The sequence below is a fragment of the Corvus hawaiiensis genome (genome assembly GCF_020740725.1).
Source record: "Corvus hawaiiensis isolate bCorHaw1 chromosome 31 unlocalized genomic scaffold, bCorHaw1.pri.cur SUPER_31b, whole genome shotgun sequence".
NCBI lineage: Eukaryota > Metazoa > Chordata > Aves > Passeriformes > Corvidae > Corvus > Corvus hawaiiensis.
This window is the reverse complement of record NW_025963247.1, coordinates 240,355-258,968: the sequence shown is the minus strand read 5'-3', so window position 1 is coordinate 258,968 and position 18,614 is coordinate 240,355. Positions and strand designations below refer to the sequence as shown.

Genomic DNA, 18,614 nt, shown 5'->3' with positions numbered 1-18,614 from the left:
TGGGACATAAAGGGCGTGGCCATGTGGAATAGCGGAGCGAGGGGGTGGGGGTTAGGTGGTCGTGGTCGTGGTCGTGGTCGTGGTCGTGGTCGTGGTCGTGGTCGTGGTCGTGGTCGTGGTCAGTGGGGGTGGGGGTTAGGGGGTGGTGGTCAGTGGGGGTGCGGCTAGGCTTGCGCAGGGGATTACAAGGCCGCGACGGCCGCCCCCCACGGGTCGCGTGGAGCGCAGGGGGCGATGCCCATAAGGCCCCATGGGAGGGGCCTGGGGGCCACTGTGGGGGTGGGGGAGTTGGGGGTCCCTATAGGATTTGAGAAGGGGTATCGGAGTCTGTGAGGTACTGGGAGAGGGGAGGGGTCCCCTACCGGTTGCTCAGACAGGGGAGTTCCCTATAGGGTGCAGGAGGAGGTTGGATGTCTCAGTCCCAGTAGAACAGGTGAGGTGTCTGTCGGGGTCTATAGAATATTTTTGCGGGTCCATCTCTATGGAATTCGGAGGGGTGTATCGGGGTTTATAGGTTTTTTTATAATCCTGTAGGATTAGGGTGGGTGTATCAGGTTGTATAGGATGACTTTGGGGAATTCCTGTAGGATTGAGGGGGTTTACCGGGGTCTATAGGATGTTTTTTTCGGTCGCTGTAGGGTTGGGGGGGCAGAGGGGTTGTTCGGAGGTGTATAGGCTGCTGGGAGGGGAAACCTTATAGGTTTTAGAAAGATCCCTGACAGTAGGGGGGGGCGGGGGGCTGCAGAGGGCCCTATGGTTATTTTCAGGGTCTTCATAGGATGTTGGGGGCTTCCTGGCATGAGGGGGTGAGAGTGGAGCTTTTTTGGGGTGGTTTTCACAGCATCAGCCTCTCTGCCATGTCCCCAGGAGTGTCACAGATCCACTCCAGGAACCTGAATTCAGGGAAAAATTACTCAAAACCTCCAGATGGACAAAAACGACCCCAAAACCACCTAGCGCACACTCGTCAGCCCTCTCCTTTTCAGTCGGGATTTAGAGATTAACATCCCTACTGGGAACAATCCCTCCTGCATGAGACACATGGAGGACACAACAGCTTTTCTTTACGTTTCCTCACTGTCTGTGATGAGATTGGCTTTGGGGAGGAAATATTTTGTTACCACAGGGTCGGGGAAGGCAGAAATTTGGGTTAAAAATGGTTAATTTGGGGTCAGAGCGGAGCTGCCCTCTTCCGAAATGGCGGCCTCGCCTTCAGGTAGGGCGTGAGGGAAAATGGCCGCGGGCTCCCCTTCCCCATTGCTGCCCGGGCGGCCCGGCTCAAGATGGCGCCTGCCGCCTGAAGCCTTAGGCACCATCTTGGGTGAGGGCAGCCAACCGCCGTTGCCATGCCGACGTGCCCTGTCGGATGGCAAAGCCCGCAAAACGCCCGCCCCGGGGGGAAACGACGTTTTGGGCTCCAAACTCCTCATGGGGGGGGGGGGGGGGGGGGGGGTCTTAGTATATTTGAGGGGGTGCTCCTTGATGTCGCGACATGCCCCCATTGACAGAAGACTCCCTTTTTACCCTCAAAATCTGCCCCTTTTCCTGCTGCGAAGGGTCACGGCAGCCGCCGCAATGGGGGGGTCCTGTGGCCCCGCAGCCCCTTCCCCTCAGCCCACACTGGTTAAAACACTCCCAGTACCTCCCCCCGCTCCAAATTTAGGGCGTTTTGTCCCAAAATGATCCTTGATGTATTTAGCACCAGTAAATTTAGAGGGTCACTCCGCAGCCCCCACAAGCAAAGTGACGCTGGGGCTCATCCCCATCCCCACAGAGAGGCGGGAGAATCCCAAAACTGCTTTTTTTTTTTTTTTTTTCACATTTTGAGGAAAACAACACCCCACCAGGACATTAGTGAGCATTTTTTTCTCTGTGCAAAGTGGTTTTTTTTCAATTTCCGCCCAGACCCGCTGCTCTTGCCGCCAGAGGGCCCCGGCCATTGTGCACAGCACTTTTCTCCCTCTTCCCCCCCCAACCCCCCCCCCCCGCCTTTTTTTTATTAATTCCTTCTTTCCTTCCTTCCTTCTTTCCTTCCTTCCTTCCTTCCTTTTTTAAACTCTTATCGTTTAGGATATCGGGGGGACGGGGCTCATCCGCTCCCCACGTGCGCGTCCCCACTTTTTTGGGGAAAAAGGGGCTTTTTTTTGGAAAGTAAAGGGACGGGGGTGGGGCGGGCGCCTTTGCCGACAGCACCTCCCGAGCCGGAGAGCCGGACCTGCAGGTAACAGGGAGATTCGCGTTGGGATGTGGAAAAAAAGGCAGAAAATGGCTTGTTTTTCCCCATCCCCGTCCTTCCATCCTCCATCCTTCCCTCAGGGTCCTGGATTCCCTCCCCTCCCCCTCCCCCCCCCCCCCCCCCCCTTCCAGTCCCAGGGAAGAGGGAAAATGATAAAAAAAACCCCAAGACCTCCCCACCCCAAAATCCACCCCGTTGTCCTTTCACCTCGGTGGGGTTCCTTCGGATGTGGCGATCCCTTTATTTCCATTTATTTTAGTAGGATGGCAAAACACCGAGGAATAAATGAAGCAGGATGAGATGCTGGTGGGGGCTCCAAAATAAATAAAAATAAAGGGAAAAATAGCAGGAGGGATCCGTGCTGGAAATCGGCCGTTTATGCCCAGCATCAGTAAGTCGCTCAGAACCTGCAAATCCACCCTTTTCCCAACCCGTCCTCCAGGATTTAAATTAATAAAAATGAAATGAATAATTCGGATCCTTACGGACCCGCTGCTTCCCGAGGAGGATGAGGAAGGACGGGGGGAGCAATGGGAATTTGCTTTTCCGTGATTTTTGTAAAGGAAAGCATCAAAGACTCTTCCTACAGCTGGCAAAACTCCAGGTTTTCCCCTAACGCTCAGGGGATAATGGGGAAATAATGGGGTGATTTATCGTTTTTGGGCAGGAGGAGTGATTGCTGGGGGGGGTTGGGGATGATTGTGACGGGATTCTCTGGGAAGAGATTCCTAGACTCTGGGGATGAGCACCCAGTGTTTGGTGCATTGGGAATGAGCTGTGTGGGTAAAATTTGCGTGAAAATGAATTTTAGGGTCCAGATCTCTCAGCATAGCCTTGTCTGCAGATGACAGAAACTTGTTCTTCCTGGAAGGGGTTTTATCCCTTTTCAGTTACTTTTTAAGGAATCTTTGCATTTCTGTTCTCCCTTTCTGCTTCTTCCTGCCTACTAATTTTTGGAAAAAAGGAAAATTCCTGAGGCAGTAGGGGCAAAAGGTTGGAATTTCCTGCAGCACTGTGGGGGGAAGGATGGAGGGGTTTGTTTACCACCTGTCCCACGCCGTGATCCAACTTGGCCACGCCGTTGCCTTATTAGGGAATAATTATCCATTAAATTTTCAGTGCTTAATCCTCTCTTCTGGGTTCCCACAGCCCGGCCATGGAGCCCTGTGTGGTGCTGGACCCACGACAGAGAGCTCTGTATCGCGACGTGATGCAGGAGAGCTACGAGACACTCATGGCACTGGGTGAGGAGCCCACCCCTTCCCGGTGGAAAATTTGGGGGTGGGATGGATGATTCACCTTGATGGAATGCAAGGGGTGCAGGGCAGGGCAGCACCTACAAATCCCCCTTTTCCCAACCTGTCCTCTGGGAATAATAATAAATGAACGATTGGGATCCTCACCCACTTGCTGCTCCCCAAGGAAGATGAGGAAAGGCAGGGGGAGCAGTGGGAATCAACTTCTCCATTATTTTCTGGCAGAGGACAGCACTAAACCCTCTTACTACAGTTGGGAAAACTCTGGTTTTCCCCACAAACTCAAGCTCCGGGGATGAAAAATTATGTTTTCCAGAATTCCCCATTTCCAAGCCTGACCTCCTGTCCCGCCTGGACCACGGGGAGGAACCGACAGCCCTGGATCTCCACATATCCCAGGATACCCCAGCTGCAGGTGAGGCTCCAATTCTGCTCCTGCACGTGCAGGAGGGGGTTTTTTGCTGCCCATCCTTCCCTAAAACAGGTGGAATAAAAAGCAGAAGGGTTCCTTTCCCCTTCGCCTTCCTTTTCCCACCACCTTCCCATGTTCCCAGCCCCAGAATTACCCAACAAGTTGTATCTGTTCAAAAAGGAGCCTGTGGAGCAGTGGGAAAAAATGCTGAGAAGGGATTTAATCCATGAAATAGGTAATGGATAATGGGCAAACTCTGGGTTAGAAAAACAGATTAAAAGTTTAGGACACTACTCTCAGACCTGGAGGAGGCACTTCCTCCTGGAGACCCTCCTGGAACTTTCTCCGGGAAGTTCCTCCTGGAGGAGGAACTTAACAAAACCTGGGAGAGAAATTTGTTGTTGAGAACTGAACACCAGGAATGCAGAATTTATAAAGTACAAAGACACATCGCATAAACCAGAGATGCTCATTCCGGGAAAAAAGGTAATAAAAAGGCAGAAAATGTGGATAATCGGCGTGAGAAGAGAGAAATAAAAAACTAATTGAAGATAGAATGTTAATTAATTAAGAGAACTACATAACTTGTGAGGCAATGAGTGCTAATTCCTTTTTCTGCTAAAATATGTAAATCGTTCAAAGTTTTGATACTTTTGGTGGAGTGATCCCAAAGTACCTTCGGTGTTGAACAAAGGAATGTCGAATAAAGGAATGTTTCCAACCCAGCACATTCACTGGGGACTTTGTTTCTTGGTTTTTCTTTGTGTCTGGCTGTCTTTGCCTACAGAGCATGGAGCAGGAGCAGGGCAGGAAGCACCTCAGGAAGAACCTGCTGAGGAAAAGCCCAACACAGACAAGAAGCACCCTCAGCTCTCCGCAAGCTGGAGCGAGAACCACGCTGCCAACACCTGCGGCGAGTGTGGGAAGACCTTCAGCCACAAATCAGCCCTAGTGAAGCACCGGAAAATCCACACTGGCGACCGCCCACACACATGTCCTGACTGCGGGAAGGGCTTCATCCAGCGCTCCGACCTCACCATCCACCGGCGTGTGCACACAGGTGAGCGGCCCTACGGCTGCCCCGAGTGCGGGCGCCGCTTCAGCGTCAGCTCCTCGCTGCTCACGCACCGGCGCACGCACGTGCCCGGCACCACTCGGCCTGACCGCTGCCCTCAGTGCGGCCGCAGCTTTGCTGACGCTGCAGCGCTGGCCCGGCACCAGAAGAGCCACCTGGGCGGGAAGCCCTTCGAGTGTGGCGTGTGCGGCAAGGCCTTCGCCTGGAGCTCCCACCTGGAGCGGCACCGCCGCATTCACACCGGGGAGAAGCCCTTCCAGTGCACGGAGTGTGGGCGGGCCTTCGCCTGGAGCTCCCACCTCGACCGCCATATGCGCACCCACGTCACCACCATCGCCGCCGGGGATGAGGAGGGTGTGGAGGCAGAAGAGGAGCAACTGCCGGCCCCGCGGAAATGTGCCGACTGCGGGAAGCGCCTCAACCACCAGACAGACCCACAGCGCTTTAAGCACAAGGGCACGCAGACCCCGCTGGCTGTCGCCGGCGCTGACCTTGCGCCACAGCCCCACTGCTGCGAGCAATGCGGGAAGTACTTCAGCCACAGCTCGGGCCTGCTCAAGCACCGACACGTGCACAGCTCCGAGCGGCTGCACCCCTGCCTGGACTGCTCACGCCGCTTCCGCTGCAGCGCAGCCCTGGCCAAGCACCGGCGCAGCCACGCACAGCCGTCCAACAACACTGACAATGCCACGCCAGCCACAGAGGAAGCAGCCAAACCGTACCCGTGCGGGGCGTGCGGGAAGAGCTTCGGGTGGGTGTCACACCTGGAGCGGCACCGCCGCGTGCACACTGGGGAGAAGCCGTTCCGCTGCGGAGAGTGTGGACGCGGCTTCGCCGTGAGCTCCCACCTGGAGCGGCACCGGCGGGTGCACACAGGCGAGCGACCCTTCCATTGCGGCGACTGTGGCAAGAGCTTCGCCGTCAGCTCCACGCTAGTGGCACACCTGCGCACCCATGGCGCTCAGCCCGGCCAACCCCACGCCTGCCCCGAGTGCGGGAAGGGTTTCGGCTCACCGGCCGGGCTGGAGCGGCACCAGCGGCTGCATCGCGGCGAGAAGCCGTATCAGTGTGGGCTCTGCGGGAAGGGCTTCTCCTGGAGCTCCCACTACGACCGGCACCGGCTCACACACACTGGGGAGAAGCCCTTCTCCTGCGCCCACTGCGGGAAGTGCTTCGGCCGCAGCTCCCACCGCAACCGACACCAACGTGCCCATGCCCAGCGCGGCCCCGAAAAGCGCCACGTGTGCCCTGATTGCGGCAAAGCCTTCAGCCTTGGCACGGCCCTGGCGGCCCATCAGCGCCTGCATGGTGCCGGTGCCCGCAGCCCCCTGTCCCTGCTGCCACCCGCATGGTGGGAGGGTGAACAACGAGGAGGGACAGCCACACCCCCTGAGCTGTGGCCTGAGGATCCCAGCTCTGCTTTCCAGAAGCATTCCATGCCTTCCTCCTCTGCAGCGCCCAGGGGCTGGGCGGTCAAAGCTCTCCTGCCCCTCACTGGGGCATGGAGGCCTGGGCAGGGGGACGCCCTGCAAAGTGATGCCGCAACCCTGCCAGAGCCCTGGGTGTCCCTTCCTCCTACCAGCTCCTGAGGTGGGACTGGGGTGCTCAGAGTCCTCCTCTAGTTTTGGGGACACCCCATGGAGAGTGGTCTGTGCTCCTGCCCCAGGATGGGAAAGGGTTTGGGGGCCCAGGATACCCCAGAATGAGGGTCAGGGTGGGGATGGGGGGTGAAGCAGTGGGAAGGGGGCACAGGGAGGGGCAGCCATGCCTGCCAAAGGGGTTTTGGGGGGAGACGGAGAGGAGGGATGGGGGAGGCTGAGGGTGGATTTGGGGAAAGGCGGATGATCATTTGGGGTGGTGGGGAGACACTTTTCCCTATAACCCTCCTCATCCTCTGCCCTACTATTAGGGGGGTAAAAGTGGGGGACACAACTCGGGTGCATGGCAGGGTGAAACCACACAGGGAACCCCCTTCCTTGGGGATTTTTGGGGGCAAACAGCTCAGAAAAGAACCCTGGGGACCTGTACCCATCACCAGCACTGCTGGAACCTCCCCAGACTCTGCCGGGGATGCACCAAGGACAGGTTGGGATGCATTAAGGTGGGAATGCTGGAGAAGCCAGGCCAGGTTTCCTGGGCTTGGAGTGACAGTTAATAAAGTAGAAGGTAGTTGAGCCAAAAAGCAAAACCCCTCCGTGTGTGTCCACGTGGTTTTTGTCTCTGGGGAAGAAGAAGGTGCTCACGGGCTTTCCTACCTGGAGAAGGGAAAGCATCAGAGCACAGGGTTGGAGCACAAGGAGACACAGGTGTCCATGAGGTATGGGACTCCCAGTTTATTCCTGCCCTGTGCCAGCACCTCCTGCTCATCCTGAGCATCTTGCCCCCTCCATCCCCTTCTCCCACCGGCTGGCAGCACGAAGTAGGCACACCACCACTGGATTTTCACATCAGAACCAGCCCAGGTTCCCCCACCCTTCCCTGATGGAGCCAAGCACCATTTCCTTCGGGAATAGGCTCCTTCTCCCCCAGGTTGTCCCTTTTCTGGGGTCTGGACTGCAGTGGGTGCAATGTTCACCCACTGCTGTGGGGAGACACCAGGGCAGATAAATCCCACCCTGTGCCATGACAGAGCACCCCTGTCACCCACCCCAGTGCCCTTCAAGTGTCACTTGGTGTCCTTTGGCTTGTCCCCAAGACAAGTTTTCCCTCGGCTGTCTCTCCACATCCATCACACCGAGGTGGGTCTTAGTCCTTAGGGCTCCTCACCGCTGTGAGCTCCAGGCGTGTCCCCCCCGAGCCGTGTCCTGGCAAGGGGCGACGGCCCCACGGCCTTGGGGAGGTGGCTACGGCGGTGCTTGGCGAGGTGCGAGCCCTGGCTGAAAGCCTCGCCGCACTCGGGGCACTCGAAGGGCTTCTCGCCGGTGTGAACACGGCGGTGCCGCTCCAGGTGGGACGCCCAGGCAAAGCCCTTCCCACAGTCGCCGCAGGTGTAGCTCTTGTGCTTGGTGTGGCCGCGCTGATGCTCCAGGAACGGGGGGGCTTCCCCAAAGCGCTTCCCACAGTCATCGCACTTGTAGGGCCGCTCCGGCGAGTGGGTCTTGCGGTGCTGCAGCAGATGCGCCTTCTGGGTGAAGCGCTCGCCACAGCTGCTGCAGGGGAAGGGCCGCTCGCCCGTGTGGACGCGTCGGTGCCGCTCCAGGTGGGATGCCCACACAAAGCCCTTCCCGCAGTCAGCACAGCAGTGCGAATGCTCCCGGCGGTGGCACCGCTGGTGCCGCGCCAGTGCCGGCCCCGCCCGGAACAGCTTCCCACAGTCCCCGCAGCGCAGTGGCTTCCTGCCCAGGTGCGTGCGGCGGTGCCGCGCCAGGTCGGAGCTCTGGCAGAAGGTCTTCCCGCAGGCCGGGCAGCGGTGCGGCCGCTCGCCCGTATGGCTGCGGCGGTGCTTGGCAAGGTGTGAGCCCTGGCTGAAAGCCTCGCCGCACTCGGTGCACTCAAATGGCTTCTCGCCAGTGTGGACACGGCGGTGCCGCTCCAGGTGTGATGCCCACACGAAGCCCTTTCCGCAGTCCCCACACTTGTGGGGTTTGTTGGCGGCATGGCCACGGCCATGGGCCGCCAGCTCGGCTGCAATGGCAAAGCGCTTCCCACAGTCACCGCACTTGTGCGGGCGGTCACTGGCGTGGGTGCGGCGGTGTTGCAGCAGGTGCGAGCTCTGGCTGTAGGTCTCACCACACTCAGGGCAGCCAAAGGGCCGCTCGCCTGTGTGGACGCGCCGGTGCCGCTCCAGGTGCGATGCCCACGGGAAGCTCTTCCCACAGTCGGTGCAGCCAAATGGCCGCTCCCGGGCCGGTCCTTTGCCGCGCAGGGGTTTGACACAGCTGAGTTTGGGGAGCGCGGTGGATTTGGGGGTCCCGGGAGGCACGGCTTTGTCCGGGCGCTTCGCTTTGCGCCTGTTGGAGCCGAGGGACTTCTCCCGCTCCAGGCTGTGGGATGAGTGCGGTCCGAGCCCGGCACTGCTCTCTGATGCTCCGTTCTCTGCTGCTTTTTCACTCACCAGCCCCTGAGCTGCTGGGAAAGGGGAGAAGCAGGAAAAGGTGAAAGTGTGAGGAGTAGGATTTAAAACAACGGAGCAGCAACAGGATTCCCCTTAAAAATCTTGTTCTCCTAGAGAGCAGGAAGAGAAATACAACAGGGACCTGATCCCAGTTTGAACTGGGAATGTGGAGATGTCAAGGGCACTCCAGTGCCAGAGTTTTCAGTTTAAATTAGGAGAGATCAGTAACATCTTCCTGCAGAAAAAAAAAAATAAGGAGAGGGCTGGGGTTTGAGGAAATCCCCCTGGAATTTGCCCGCATCTCTCCGCCCCTCTTCCCAAACTGCTTTGCTTGAAGCAAGGAAAGGATAGGGGAATATACAACAGGGAAAGAGAGATTTTTGGGGTGTCCTTACCCAGGGACATGAGGGTCTCATAGCTCTCGTGCATCACGTCGCGGTACAGGGCCTTCTGCCGCGGATCCAGCAGTACCCACGGCTCCATGGCAGGAGGGAGCACCGGGACAGTGCAGACTCCTTCCTCGGGGCTCCCCAAAATCCCCTGCAGGGAGGAGAAATCCCTTGAAATCAAGGAATTCCCCCCCACAGCGCTTCCTGCTCGGGATTTGATGCTTTTCCTGTGGTCACTTCGAGGAATATCGGGTTTTCACAGTCCCTCAATCCGGGACTAATCCTGAGCGTCCCCGGCGCAACGCGGGAGCAGCGGGGCAGGAGGGTCCCTGCTTTTCCCCCCTCCTTTCTGGCAGACCCCATCCTACAGCAATCCCAGCCTCCCGGTTCCCCCACTCCCCATCCCACCGGGAATCAGCGATGGGGCCCTGGGGGCTGTATCCTAGGAGGATCCCCATCCCTGTGGAGCCCAGGGCTTCCTCTCCATCCTGCCTATCCCTTGTCCTCTCCCCAGAGGAGCTGCTGCTCCCGGGAACATACCCCCTGCCGTCTCTAGCCCCGCTGGGAGCCGAACCACATCCCTGCTCCTCTTTCGCCCCGTTACCTGCCGGCCGAGCCTGGAGCTGCTTCCACAGGGCTTTTCCTTAGGAGAAGTGTCCTCCCTTCCCACGCTGAGACTGAAGGGAAGGGGCGATGCCCAGACGCCCCATTGCACTCCCAGGACCACAAAGCCTCCCACAGCACGACACAATGGAGGCGATGCCGAGCATGGCTCCGCTCCGGAAGCCCGAGCCGGTATCCGGGAGATCGAGGAGAAGCCAAGAACCAGCTCCGCTTACCCAGAGCCCTCTAGAGGTAACCCAGTCGCAGACCCGTCCCCGTACCTCCCACAGACCCTTTGGAACCGTGGGAACACCAGGGATCGCCCCCCCGCCCTCTCCTTCCCCGCCTCTTCCTCCCCCCCTCTTCCCCATGCTTCTGCCCTGCCACCCGCCCTGTCCCCCCAGTTGGGACCCAGAGGGTTTGAGGACCCTGCTGGAAGCTCAGCCAGGGAGGTTGAGATAACAGGAGCAGGGATGGACCGAGTGTTGGGAATGTGGAAAGGGCTCGCTGGGATTCCCCCCCAGGTGAGAGAGGGAATGCTGCTGGTTCCCCATCGCCAGCGGGCAGGAAGAAATTCGTGGTTTTCACCGGGAAAAGTAGCCCTGATGGTGTTTTCCTGGTGAAAACAGGTGGGTTTTTTCCCCTCAAAACTCCAGGTGAGTTGCTTATAAGAGCCCCAGGAATAAAAGTGGTGGGATAAGCACCCCTAAACCCACAGGCTGAGGCAGGAGGAAACCCCGGATCCTCAGGGTCCCCAAAGGGCTCCAGCAGCCACCAGGGAGCAATTGCAGGGGCCAGCAGCTCCAGAATTGCTCTTCCCATCACCCCACACTACTTTGGAGTAGAAAACAGCTTGGGAAGAGGTTTATTCCTGGGAAAACTAAATGAAATTGGGAAGGGGGGCCTGCAAAGGAAGCAGGAAAGCCCAAGTGCTCAGAAGATGAACCTCGAGGATGAGGAGGGTAATGTAGGTCTCTGGCAGTGTCAGGGTGGCTGAGTGGTATAAGGCACCAGACTCAAGGCCCTGCTTTCCCTGCTGTGGGAATTCTGGTTTCCAAATGGAGGTGTGGGCTCAAATCCTACTTTTGACACCCACTTTTCCTAAAAACTAATTTTTTAATATAATTTTCTGTCTTTTTTTCTTTCCCTAGCCCTGATAAAAATTTGTCCCTGTCGTATCCACTCCCTTCAAACACTGGAAGCCCCAGTAAGATCACCCCAGTAAGGAACCTTCAGTTCTCCGGGAACTCCATCAGCTCCATGTCCTTCCCATGAGGAGAACCCCAATTTTGAACACTTTCATCCAAGAACCTCCTCCCCGGTGCATTCATTTCTTGAATTATGCCCCCAATCCCAAAAGTTTTGCCTTGGAGTCGCACGAGTACGTGCAACAGGTGTATCCCGGGAATCCTCTGGGCGAGCAGGAAGTGAAGGACAAGAAAATGTTTTGAAAGGGCATCTTTCCTCAACAGGACCTGCCCACACTTCTCCAACCTGTGCCTGCCGGCCCAGACACTCATTAAGGCTAATTACCTTGTTAATAAATCCACACGGGTTTTTCCCTCCCTATGCTTTACATATGCGGTCCTTTTTCATCACAGGGAAACGCTCCGAGGTGGACACCCTCCCCCATTCCAAGTGCTCTCCAACACATGCATGATGTCCCACACAACATGTGGAATGAAATCCCACTTTTTTCCCACTCCTTCCATTAAGAAAAGTCAACCTTAAAACCAGAAAACAACCATTTGGAAGGAAATCACCATCCCTTCTCCCGCCCTCAGATTCCCTGGGATTTCCGTCCCTCCCGCCATCCCTCTCCGAACCTTGTGATGCAACTGGAGGCAGGCGGAAACTCATCTTCCCGTAACCTTCAGGGAATCAACAGATCAAGAAAGCAGGAAGATGGGAGGGACAACTTTTGCAACTGGTGGATTGCTGGTGCCCAGAAAATAAATCCCCATCATCGAGGCTGATGGCAAAGCAACTTGTTGGGACATGCATTAATCCAGGTCTTACCAGGACAATGTGAAACCAGCTGCCCTCACTCCAAACTCTCTGCTGTTCCTGGGAATATGTGTCCATGCCAGTTTCATTATGCAATTCCCAAATTCTTCATAATTTTTTATTCCAGATAGAGAAAATGTGTGGTTTTGGAAGTTCAGCATCGACACACCACAGGGGAACAACCAGCGAACCACAAATCATGAAACATAAAACCAGACCCGAACCAAGCGGGGGTTTTTTTCCAAAAAAATGACACTTTTACCTTTTTTCAATCCAACTGGTGGATTTTCTTAAATGGGGATGTGCTCCAAGACCAAAAAAAAAAAAAAAAAAAAATCAGGAAAACCTTTCAATCCTTCAGTTTTTCTTAGAAGGAAACTTTCCACAGGTGTTTGTCACCCAATTTTAACCAAGACAGCACAGTGACACCCATTCAGAAGGGGTTGTCCCTGCTAATGGGCCATCATGAACTCAAAAACCATCAAGGGCCCCAAAAATATCCTATGACTCGTAGGATTGCATCATTCCATTGTGAAACTCCCCACCCTGGATGTACCACCTGGATCTGATCACATATAATCTCGAGGTCTAGGTACTTGGGAGGCCACCACCACTGGACGGATCCAGAGGAGGGCCAGAACTTCCACAGGGCCACCGGCTAAGACTGCAACCATCACTTCGACAGCACTGAAACTACTGCTTAATCAGACTGTGACCACCACCCCGACTCACAGGGGCCAGTTTGTACTCTGTCGTTTTAAGCCAGTTTTCTGTATTCATTGCATTTATTGTAATTTTGCTATTAAGTTGTAACTACGACTTAAAATCTCTCACAAGGTATTTGTTTGGGGTTAATTTCCCCTGCTGGTTTACTTTCAAACCAGCACGGCCTGGAACGTGGTATTGGGAATCCTGCAGGAACCATAAAAACACCCCCACACTCCACCAAAAAGCAAAATTCTGGGCAAAACCCACATTGTGGCTTCTCCCGAGGAGATCCCTTGAACACAGCACCAGAACCCCCCAGTTTCCATGTCACAATTCCAGCTAAACCAGGAGATCCCATAAATGCAATCTGCGAAGACCCTTGACACCAATCTCCAAAATTCTACCTAAACTTTGACAGTTGGACAGAATGTTCCTCTATCCTGAGGTATTTTATGATCATATTTAATGAAATCCCACAGTTTTGTGGAGATTGAACAGGACAAAGCCCAATGAGGGCATTGTCTCAAAAAAGGAGACTTGAGCTCTTGATCCAAGAACCAAGGGATGGTTCCTCAGATGGGTTTACGGTGCTTTGGCAAGTCCAAGGTCTCCATTCTGGAAAAATGCTGGTCTCAGTTCTAGAAAAACACCCAGTTTTTGCCATTTCAGTGATGTTCTGGATGATCTTTAAGGTCTCCTTCCCACCTAAACAATTCTTCGTCCCCTCTATTCTAATGGAGACAAGATCAAGCCAAAATTGTGCAACACCCAAGTAGATTAATTTTCCCTGGAAATGCTCGTTTTCATCCCTGAAATAATATTTTGGATGCCAGCTCGAGGTCTTCCCTGGGTTCAGAAGGAGCCCCATGATGGTTACTCAGATTTCAGTGGGCTTTGTGCAATACTGGAAAAAAAAACACAGATGATTGTTCCCTTCTGGGAAATCTCTGCCTTTGGTGGAGCAGGGTGCGGTCACCGTACTGGGGTTAACGTGGCACATCCCAAAACATGCCGTGAACTGGTGGCTTTATGCCGGTGAATAAAGGGGAAAGAAACCCGGCAGAGGAACTGGCTCTGCTCAATTGCTGGTTCCCCTTCTCATGACAAATCCCACTTCACTCCCTTCCGTGTTTTACTGATTGGCAGAGGTTTTTCTGGAAGCACAAGCTTGCTTTTTTTTCTTCCCCTAAGCCAGGGTATAAAATGAATTCCAATCTCAGCAGAGGATTCATCTTCCTCCTGGCACGATGACTGGGATTGGTGAGTGACTCCTCCCCTCAATCCTGAGCTTTCTGTGGTTTTTTCCCAGTTTTCTTTCATCTTCAGTGCCTGGGTTTGGTGTTTTGGTTCCATCTGGTTCCATCTGGTTCCATCTCTGGGCCACGTCCCAAGAGCACAGCCACAAACCTCCCTTTTTCCAGCTGGACTGTTCCATGGTCACCTGGACCTCCGGACACTGTGGGCAGGGGGAGACCTCCCTTCAGATCTGGGGCATGGGATTATCCTGGTTTTTCAGGAAACACAGGCACGAGCTTGGAGTCTCTGAGGGCCATCCTGGAGGATGCCTCCATGCTCCAGGTTGGTGGTTTCTCCACATCTTCCCCAAAAACACCTGATGGAAGATGGAAATTCAGCAGACACCTCCAAGAGCTGGTCCCAGGGTATTTGCTCTGATCTCCAAACAGGATCTCCCAAATGGTCCACTGTTTTTTTCCAATCCAGCCATGATGATTCTGTGACCAGGGCACATCAATCCAACCATATCCCACTGTTAACAGGACAACTGGAGCAGATTCTTCCTAAATATTTTTTACACTCGTGATTAGTATTTGAATCAGCTCAAGGGGCTGTGGAAACACCTGCCTCAGGTGTTGGATGATAAAGCTCCAAGGTGGATTCCCGGCAGATCCACCCGAGATATGTGACAGATCTGGGGCTGCTCTAGGAAAAAAACCCACAATTCCCAGGCATTTTCCAGCAGTGAGAATTACCCAAAGTGGGGTTTCCAAAGCTTTTTGTTTTTCCCTGGAAGAAAAATAGCAGCACTTGGGAGAAGGAAAAGAAAATTAAATTTGCTCTTTAGTTGTTCTGAAGAACAGAAACCAAAACTAGGAAAATCCCGAGGGGGGGCAGGGGTGGGGGTGGGGCAGAGTGTGGTGCTCAGCCCAAATGTTCTTTCACTGTGAAAATGTTAAACAATGTTGTGTCTGTTCTGGTGGAAATGGTCGGTTTGGGTCTGTTTGCTGCTCCCTGTGGGCATCTCAAAGACACAATAATTTTAAATGAGAGAAATTTAAACTGGGAGGGAGTTTTAAAAGGAGGGGATTTTAAAGGGGAGAATTTTAAAGGAGGGAATATTAAAAGAGGGAATTTTAGAGGAGGAAATTTTAAAGCAGAGTAAAATTCTCTTCTCTAAAATTAAGTAGAGAATTTTTAATTAGGGAATTTTAAAGAAGATAAATCCCATCTCTCTTCATCCCTCTAATACGTCCATCTTTCTGTGAAATTTTATCTCCATCTCTCCTGCCTGTGCAAGTCTTCATCAGATCCATCTGTCCAATCCTGTCTCTTCCCTCCACCTTTCACATAAAAACTTCTCGAATTATCCAGGTATGGGAAAGGTCACTTGGGACAACAAGGTGCCTCAATTCTTTGCACATGAGTGACACTAATTACCGTTCTTGGAAGCTTTGGAGCTTATTCTAAGGAGGTCAGAGTCATTTTGAGAGCTCACCACAGCAGCTGTACAAGCAGAACATGAATATGGAGAAATAAAAAATCATCCATGGGTTGATTTCTCTTAAAAAGATGAATCACCATCACCGACATCTCTTGACACCTTTCATGACGGACCTGCTGATGCCAGGGATTTCACAACCACCCCAGTTCCTCTTTTTAGGTCTTGGATACCAATGTCCTTGGAGCCAGTCTGTGCCATCAAGAATGACCTTGAGTGCCAAGGCCCCATTATTCCCTTCTCTTCTCTTCTTCCCTCCCCAGTCCTCTTCCAAATCCTCCTGCTCGCGGGTGTCCTGAGCGCCAAGCAGTTTCCATGCTTTCCCGAGTATTGTCTCCATGATCAGGACTATGAGGAGCTGCTGGAGATTGTCCGGAATGGGCTGGAGCCCGCAGCTCACCCGGCGCACGTGGTCGTGGTGGGTGCGGGGATTGGCGGGCTGACGGCAGCCAAGCTACTCCAGGAGGCTGGGCACACGGTAGGAATTCCACAAGGCTCTGCTGGGCTTGTTTCCCTCCTCTAAAGGTCTTCCAGGCTGGAGAGGGAAAAGGAAATTAAGTTGGTCAACCACAATGGTGGGAGAAGGAAGGGAAGGCGATTTTTCACCCGACATTGGTTCCTGAGAATCAAATGAGCCCTTCACATTCTGTATTTAGGGCAGCAGAAATTCCAGGGGTTTCCAAACCATCCCACAGCACCTGTGGGTCTCAAAGAGGGTTTCCAAGGCATAGAGGGACAGATTGGTGCTGCTTTCAAAGCCCTTTTGAATCCTGAACCACCTCGAGAACCTTCTCACCAGAGCTGGTGTCCAAATGTGACCCAGGAGTTGGGAAATGAGAAACTGCCCCATAGGCAGAGGTGTCTTGGCCAACAGAGGAGGGTTTGAATCTACAGGTGCTTCATTTGCCATCTGAAGGGGACCTGTCCCACCCTCTGGACCTTCTTTTGCAGGGCGTTTCACGTCAAAGAAGCCATTTCCCAAATGCTTCTGATCTCCACCCACATTTTTTAGGTTACCATACTGGAAACGAGCAGCCGGGTCGGGGGGCGGATCCGGACGTACCGCCCTGAGGGACAGGACTGGTACGTGGAGCTGGGGCCCATGCGCCTGCCAGGCAAGCACAGGTGAGAGCGTGTCCAGCCCCATGGTCAGGTGAGGGACTGGCCCAAGGCACCTGACCAATCTGGGGACCAATTCGTCCCCATTGCTCCCCTGGGGTTCAGCATCCATGCCAAGGGGACAAAATGCTTTGGTGGCAGAAGTGGGGGCTTGGTTGTTGGCTCCTGGCACCGTCACTCTGCCCTTTTTCCAGGATCGTCCGTGAATTCATCCGCCAGTTCGACCTGAAGCTGAACCCCTTCATCCAGAGGGACAACAACACCTGGTACTTCCTGAAGGGTGCTCGGGTCAGGGCAGAGGAGGTAAACAGGAACCCCGACATCCTGAATTACACAGTGAAGCCATCGGAGAGGGGCAAGAGCGCTGTCCAACTCTACCGGGAGGTACTGAACAAGGTACAAGATTTTCCTGTGGTGTCCCCTCACCTGAACGATGAGTTGGGGAGCACTTGGACAGGAGTTGGAGAAGACTTGGCCATGAACTGGGGAAGACTCAGCCCTGAGCTGGGGAAGAGTAGGGTCCTTATGGAGTGAAAAGTAGAGAGGCTCATTCAGAAACAAGGGCAGGTGGTTGCAAAACCCCTCTTTGTCTACAAGAAATCCTTTGGAATGGGTCCACCAGGACTTGGATGAGCAGAAAATTCCACACCAAGGCAGAGCCGCCTGAAACTTGATGTCCAGAAGCTCCAGGGGTTACCAAACCTTGAACTCCTGAGAGAATTTCGGGCAGCACTTTGGGAAATGGATCTTTTTCCTTTGAACATATCAATGTTTCTTCTCCAGGCTTTTAAGACATTCCAGACCACGGATTGCAGGAAGTATCTGGCTCAACACGACTCCTTCTCCACCAAGGTAACGGGCTGGGGCTCAAGGGTAAATTTAATCCCAACTCTTGATAATTAACCTGCTCTCCCTGCTTTGAGAAGGGTCTATGTCACTCTAGTCGCATTCTCTGACACCTTTTGGATGCTTTTCCCTAATAAATGATCCCTTCTATTTAAAAATGCTGAGAAAGGGTCCAGCACAGCTCCAATGGAGCCCTAACTGAGGTAACAACCTCAGGTTGTGTCTCTTCTCCCGGGATCTCCAGGAATATTTGATCAAGGTGGGGGGGCTGAGCCGAGGAGCTGTTGAGATGATCGGTGACTTGCTGAATGAGGACTCAGGGTTTTACCTGTCCTTCCTCGCCTCACTGTGGGACTTCGACATCTTCGACAAAGAGAGGTGAGTGCTGTCCCTTCAGCCCAACCCTGTTCCCACAACGGGAAACGTCAAGAGTGATTCCAAATGGGAACCACTCGCAGTTCGATGGGGCCTCCAAGCTCCACTGGCGTCTCCAGAAGAGCTCAGGTTTTTATGCTCCCTAAACCCTGGCATTCTTCCCACATCTCCCACTTCTCCTCCCTTCCAGCTTTGATGAAATCACCGGAGGGTTTGACCAACTGCCCAGAGCCTTCCACAAGGCGCTGCCCAATATCGTCCAGTTCAACTGCACCGTGGAGAAGATCATGACCAAGGGCAACAAAGTCCGAGTGTTCTACCGTGCTCCGGACACACTGGCCCCGACGATCATCACTGCGGATTACGTCCTTGTCACCTCCAGCGCCAAAGCTACCAGGCACATCCAGTTCCTGCCGCCACTGTCCCCTGCTAAGACCCACGCCCTGCGCTCCATCCACTATGCAAGCGCCTCCAAAATTATCCTGGCGTGCTCTGAGAAGTTCTGGGAGAAGGACGGGATCCACGGAGGGTATTCCATCACCGACCGCCCCTCCCGCTTCATCTACTACCCCAGCCACAACTTCTCCAGCGGGGTGGGCGTCATCCTGGCTTCCTACACCTGGAACGATGATGCCGAGTTCTTCCTGCCCCTCACGGACGAGACGTGCCTGGATGTGGTGCTCCAAGACCTGGCTGACATCCACCAGGTGAGCAAGGAGTACCTGCAGTACACCTGCGACCAGTACGTGATCCAGAAGTGGCAGCTGGACCAACACTCCCTGGGGGCTTTCGCTGCT

At 54.3% G+C, this 18,614-nt stretch overlaps 3 protein-coding genes across 9 annotated transcripts in view; 2 read left to right on the top strand and 1 right to left on the bottom strand.

Moving 5' to 3' along the window:
- Nucleotides 1-293: 293 nt before the first annotated feature.
- Nucleotides 294-6,703, top strand: LOC125320651 (zinc finger protein 436-like). Of its 6 annotated transcripts, none has more exons than XM_048293050.1 (5): nucleotides 294-433; nucleotides 2,499-2,627; nucleotides 3,386-3,480; nucleotides 3,809-3,907; nucleotides 4,692-6,703. In XM_048293050.1, the coding sequence occupies exons 3-5, from the start codon at nucleotides 3,393-3,395 to the stop codon at nucleotides 6,566-6,568; spliced, it is 2,064 nt and encodes a 687-aa protein (XP_048149007.1). In that variant the 5' UTR covers nucleotides 294-433; nucleotides 2,499-2,627; nucleotides 3,386-3,392; the 3' UTR covers nucleotides 6,569-6,703. The 6 variants fall into 6 exon arrangements, with proteins under 6 accessions (XP_048149007.1, XP_048149008.1, XP_048149011.1 ...); XM_048293051.1 differs by having other exon boundaries at nucleotides 2,496-2,627; XM_048293049.1 differs by lacking the exon at nucleotides 294-433 and adding an exon at nucleotides 1,460-2,221.
- Nucleotides 6,704-7,297: 594 nt separating this feature from the next.
- LOC125320657 (zinc finger protein CKR1-like) lies at nucleotides 7,298-10,254 on the bottom strand. Its single transcript, XM_048293064.1, has 3 exons — nucleotides 10,027-10,254; nucleotides 9,429-9,573; nucleotides 7,298-9,044 (listed from the first exon to the last, which is right to left on the bottom strand). The coding sequence occupies exons 2-3, from the start codon at nucleotides 9,514-9,516 to the stop codon at nucleotides 7,732-7,734; spliced, it is 1,401 nt and encodes a 466-aa protein (XP_048149021.1). The 5' UTR covers nucleotides 9,517-9,573; nucleotides 10,027-10,254; the 3' UTR covers nucleotides 7,298-7,731.
- A 1,047-nt stretch (nucleotides 10,255-11,301) lies between these two features.
- Nucleotides 11,302-18,614, top strand: part of IL4I1 (interleukin 4 induced 1) — a 7,857-nt gene continuing 544 nt past the window's right edge. Inside the window, exons 1-7 of one of the 2 annotated variants that reach the window (XM_048293062.1) lie at nucleotides 11,302-14,000; nucleotides 15,741-15,955; nucleotides 16,490-16,602; nucleotides 16,791-16,992; nucleotides 17,380-17,448; nucleotides 17,687-17,820; nucleotides 18,008-18,614. The exon at nucleotides 18,008-18,614 is cut by the window's right edge and continues 544 nt beyond it. In XM_048293062.1, the coding sequence (XP_048149019.1) occupies nucleotides 13,988-14,000; nucleotides 15,741-15,955; nucleotides 16,490-16,602; nucleotides 16,791-16,992; nucleotides 17,380-17,448; nucleotides 17,687-17,820; nucleotides 18,008-18,614 (1,353 nt within the window). In that variant the 5' untranslated portion in view covers nucleotides 11,302-13,987. Of the gene's footprint in view, nucleotides 14,001-14,898; nucleotides 15,956-16,489; nucleotides 16,603-16,790; nucleotides 16,993-17,379; nucleotides 17,449-17,686; nucleotides 17,821-18,007 lie in introns of those variants that run through there. The other variant, XM_048293061.1, reaches the window with a different exon arrangement.

Excerpts from the sequence above, each read along its gene's own strand:
- LOC125320657 (XM_048293064.1), bottom strand. The coding sequence starts at position 9,516 with ATGGAGCCGTGGGTACTGCTGGATCCGCGGCAGAAGGCCCTGTACCGC. Across the intron at positions 9,045-9,428 it reads TGAGACCCTCATGTCCCTGG|CTCAGGGGCTGGTGAGTGAA; the intron begins GTAAGGACACCC and ends CTTTCCCAGCAG.
- LOC125320651 (XM_048293054.1), top strand. The coding sequence starts at position 3,393 with ATGGAGCCCTGTGTGGTGCTGGACCCACGACAGAGAGCTCTGTATCGC. Across the intron at positions 3,481-3,808 it reads CGAGACACTCATGGCACTGG|AATTCCCCATTTCCAAGCCT; the intron begins GTGAGGAGCCCA and ends TATGTTTTCCAG. Across the intron at positions 3,908-4,691 it reads CCAGGATACCCCAGCTGCAG|AGCATGGAGCAGGAGCAGGG; the intron begins GTGAGGCTCCAA and ends CTTTGCCTACAG.